The following is a 4,881-nucleotide window of genomic DNA, read 5'->3' as shown; positions in this document are numbered from 1 at the left end:
AGCACAATTCAGACACAAGGCCATTCAAAGTGCTTTACAGGGGCATGACAAACATCAAGATTATTTAAGTTTATTACGGATAAATGAATTTTAAGTAAAAAAAAAAAAGAAGTATTTATTTATCAAATGCAAAAATAATAACGTGATTATATCGTCTTTGGTTTATTGAAAAGTCGATAGCAGGAGACCGCTACATGAGCTGAGACAAAATGTAACGTGTATTCATGCTAGTCAACCTGCACCTATACACACTTTATGCTCAATCAGTGAGAAAATAAATTACAGTTAGAGTATGACATCTATTGCAGTATGTCCGTCCTGGGAGAGGGATCCCTTACTCTGTCCACTCTCCCTGAGATTTCTTCAATTTTTTTTTAATCCCGGTAAAGGGTTTTTTACTGGGAGTTTTTTCTCAGCCGAACTAAGGGTGTAAGGGCGGATAGATAGATGGATGGATGGATAGATAGATAGATAGATAGATAGATAGATAGATAGATAGATAGATAGATAAGGGCAGAGGGTGTCATATTGTATGGAATTTAAAGCCCACTGAGACAAATATATTTGTGATTTTGGGCTACACAAATAAAACTGATTTGATTTGATTCAGTTATACAAAAAAATATTAAAAAAAATTCTTTATTCAAACTTGCCATTTTCAAATATTAAACTGTAGCTAGTCGTAAAACCGTGCTAGATAAATGCATTTGAATTGAATTTTTAATTTTATTTCAGACATATAAAAAACAATACAAAACTAAATGAAAAGCATAAAAATACAATAAACAAAATGTATGTTTAAATGACTTCACAAAAAGAAAACAAATGATCTGTATTGATGTGATATGCCTGAAAAGGAGCAGGAAGAAGTATACACTCATTTAATCCTACCCCTTTTCCATAGTAAAAAAAAATAAAAATATTTATTATATTCGCTTCTTGTATTCCATATAATCTCTATACAATCTATCTATACAATTGGCGATACTATATTTGACATTTACGATCTATACATACAACTTAATATACTATGATTTTATATATATATATATATATATTTTTTTTTTAACCTTTATTTCTACAGGTAAATCCCATTGAGTCCGAAGACTCTTTTGCAAGGGAGACCTGTTTTCCTTTCCCACGTTACCATTCACACACACATTCATACACCGATAGCAGCAGGCTAACTATCGACATTCACACATATATATTTTATATATTTATACAAGATTAAAAGCATTTAATCTTTTCTGTTCTTCCGTCACATTTGATTCATTCTAGTCTTTTATTTTGAAGGATATGAATAGAGTAAGAGACATTTAGCATTTTTCCTTTTCATTTAAAAAAAATCTGGATTATCGGCTCTTTGTATTAAAGCAAATACATGAGTCGGAGTGAACAGGTGTGGACAGGTGAGGCACTGATTCTACAGGTGTGTGTGTGTGTGTGTGTGTGTGTGTGTGTGTGTGTGTGTGTGTGTGTGTGTGTGTGTGTGTGTGTGTGTGTGTGTGTGTGTGTGTGTGTGTGTGTGTGTGTGTGTGTGTGTGTGTGTGTGTGTGTGTGTGTGTGTGTGTGTGTGTGTGAAAAAAAAAAAAGTGTACGTATGTTTGTGACCCTGAGTAAGGCATCTGAGGTATTTTTAAGCATGCTGCACCTGACCACAATAATTGGGTCAAAGTAAAGATTAATAATTTAGTATTTGATTTGACACGGGGTTAATTCAGACCTAGAACACTTAGATGTTGTCCCACTACTTTATTTCTTAAAGGTGCTGTAAGCGGAATGGTTCTTTTAGCTAACTTCCTGTCAGTTACTGCAGTTAGCAGTCCCCTCGCTCGTCCCTACGTCACCACATTAATGCACTGCGGTCTTCAAGCAGCGAGTTATCTAGCATCATCTCAGATCCATAAGTGTGATAAAACATGATTAAAAACCATCAAAACAGACATTGGGAAGGATTTTTACCTGCTCCGCCATTGTAGGCGCATAAACATTCACCCATCTGTTGCTTTGGCGTGCACCGGCAGTGAGACCATGGAGTGTATATACTATATATGAGTGAGACGAGTGTCGGTTTGTAGCGTTCTCTCTTCTGATTGGATAAAAATTTCGGGATCCTCCAATAAGTTTATTTGCCGATTACATGCAGAGCAGCTGACTGAGAGATCGGCTTTATGAAACACGCACATTATGTAAGTGATCACTGTATGAATAAAGAGCGATTTAACACTTATATTAACATAAATAAATCGCTTACTTCACCTTTAAATCATTCCTTGTCTCTGCGTTGTTAGTATGCAGCTACTTATCCATCCGTTGTAGTAGGGCTGTGATTCTTTTCCCTACGAATCGATTCCAATTCTTGGGATCACGATTCGATTCAAAATATATTTCTAGATTCAGTGTAAAAGAGGACTTCAGGATCTCCTCAAGTCCACTGTGTGCTAGGAGGTGTTGTGTCTGTCTGTCTGTCTGTCTGTCTGTCTGTCTGTTCTGCCTGTCTGTCTGTGTGTTCTGCCTGTCTGCCTGTCTGTCTGTCTGTCTGTGTGTCTGTCTGTCTGTCTGTCTGTCTGTCTGTCTGTCTGTCTGTCTGTCTGTCTGTCTCCTCCAGTCCACTGTGTGCTAAGAGGTGTTGTGTCTGTCTGTGTGTTCTGTCTGTCTGTCTGTCTGTCTGTCTCTGTGTACTAAGAGGTGTTGTGTCTGTGTGTGTCTGTCTGTCTGCCTGCCTGTCTGTCTGTCTGTCTGTCTGTCTGAGTGTCTGTCTCCTCCAGTCCACTGTGTGCTAAGAGGTGTTGTGTCTGTCTGTCTGTGTCTGTCTGTGTGTCTGTCTGAGTGTCTGTCTGTCTGTCTGTCTGTCTGTGTGTCTGTCTGTGTGTCTGTCTGAGTGTCTGTCTGTCTGTCTGTCTGTCTGTCTGTCTGTCTGTCTGTCTGTCTGTCTGTCTGTCTGTCTGTCTCCTCCAGTCCACTGTGTGCTAAGAGGTGTTGTGTCTGTCTGTCTGTCTGTCTGTCTGTCTGTCTATCTCTCTCTCTGTCTGTCTGTCTGTCTGTCTGTCTGTCTGTCTGAGTGTCTGTCTGTCTTGTCTGTCTCCTCCAGTCCACTGTGTGCTAAGAGGTGTTGTGTCTGTCTGTCTGTGTGTTGTGTCTGTCTGTCTGTCTGTCTGTGTGTTGTGTCTGTCTGTCTGTGTGTTCTGTCTGTCTGTGTGTCTGACTGTCTGCCTGTCTATCTCTCTGTCTGTCTGTCTGAGCGTCTGTCTGTCTGTCTGTCTGTCTGTCTCCTCCAGTCCACTGTGTACTAAGAGGCGTTGAGACAAATGATGTCATGAAAGCAACTTAAAATCCATGTCTTTTCTATCTTCCCCTATGTCTATTTTAATATGAAGCTTGTAGTGCATCGGGGGGTTTTAACAATAGTCAACATTAACGGCGGCAGCAAAACACATTATACAAACAAATCTACATAAACAAAATGATTGTTGCACATAATCTCAGAATATAGGAGTCGCTATTTTTACATGTTTCGATTTTCTTCAGCACACCTAGTTTGTACTCGGTTGTAATATCCATGTCCATGTTTACTTCCTTTCTCCCTCCCTCTCTGTCTCTCTCCCTCCCTGTCTCTCTCTCTCTCCCTTCCTCCCTCCCTCCCTCCCTCCCTCCCTCCCTCCCTCCCTCCCTGCCTGTCTCCCTCCCTTCCTCCCTGCCTGTCTCCCTCCCCCCTCCTTCCTCCCTCCCTCCCTCCCTCCCTCCCTCCCTCCCTCCCTCCCTCCCTCCCTCCCTCTCTGTCTCTCTCCCTCTCTGTCTCTCTCCCTCCCTGTCTCCCTCTCTCCCTGTCTCCCTCTCTCCCTCCCTCCCTCCCTCCCTCCCCCCTCCCTCTCTCCCTCCCTCCCTGTCTCCCTCCCCCCTCCCTCCCTCCCTCCCTGCCTGTCTCCCTCTCTCCCTCCCTCCCTCCCTCCCTCCCTCCCTCCCTCCCTCCCCCCTCCCTCTCTCCCTCCCTCCCTCCCTGCCTGTCTCCCTCCCTCCCTCCCTCCCTCCCTCCCTCCCTCCCTGCCTGTCTCCCTCTCTGCCTGTCTGTCTTTTTAGATGGTGGGTAAGATGGGCGGTGAATCGATGTCTCACCTCAACAGTTCTTCAGGAAGTGTTGAGCCTTCACTGTATTACCCCGGACAGAAGAGACCCGGGGAGGACGGAGGTAACACTCACTCACTCACTCACTCACTCACTCACTCACTCACTCACTCACTCACTCACTTTAAGTAATGTAGAGATGAAGATTGAAGAAAAATCCAGACTGGTCTCGTCATTTTTTTCATAGCTGTACACTCATACAGCGGTCTTAAAAACATTAATAAACCATTGAGTTTAATATCCTCAAAATAAAGCCTCAAAGATTGACTCAGCAATTCTGTGGAGAATGTTTTTGACAAATCACCTTTTGTCAAAATCAGTGTATACACACAATCCCAATTTGCTACCGTCTGTACTGTGTGTGCACTGAACAACAATCTGGTGTTAATACATAGCCTAGGCTCTGTAAACTGGCATGTACATAAAGGGTGCCCACTGTAGCATGTTAACATACCCGTTAGGGTTGCCGCGGTGTTGACATTTTCATACCGAGTAATACACGTGCGTCAACACCGGTGTTACCGGTAACACCACCAGACAGACAGAAAAAATATATATATATATTATTAGGCTTCACCGCAGATTTCAAGAGAAGACGGTCCGTCGGCTCTGTGGCGCTTACTTTGATCTTAAACATTAGATCGTGCAATTTATTCTTGAACAAAACAAATGCTTAGTGTTTGTAGATCATTTGGTTACATTATTATGCAATTTGTTCAATATGAGCCACCAGAGCCACCGTACTGTGTTGCCTCA

The 4,881-nt window shown here is 42.4% G+C and overlaps 1 protein-coding gene across 1 annotated transcript in view; it reads left to right on the top strand.

Moving 5' to 3' along the window:
- Nucleotides 1–4,080: 4,080 nt before the first annotated feature.
- The window catches only part of LOC307270795 (far upstream element-binding protein 3-like), a gene marked incomplete at its 5' end in the record, with an annotated part of 36,270 nt that continues 35,469 nt past the window's right edge, over nucleotides 4,081–4,881 (top strand). The window contains one exon of the mRNA XM_080054680.1: nucleotides 4,081–4,189. Within this exon, the coding sequence (XP_079910806.1) occupies nucleotides 4,081–4,189 (109 nt within the window). The remainder of the gene's footprint in view (nucleotides 4,190–4,881) is intronic.

The sequence above is a fragment of the Ammodytes marinus genome (genome assembly GCF_949987685.1).
Source record: "Ammodytes marinus genome assembly, contig: scaffold_124, whole genome shotgun sequence".
Lineage (NCBI taxonomy): Eukaryota > Metazoa > Chordata > Actinopteri > Uranoscopiformes > Ammodytidae > Ammodytes > Ammodytes marinus.
This window is presented reverse-complemented; position numbering and strand designations above follow the sequence as displayed.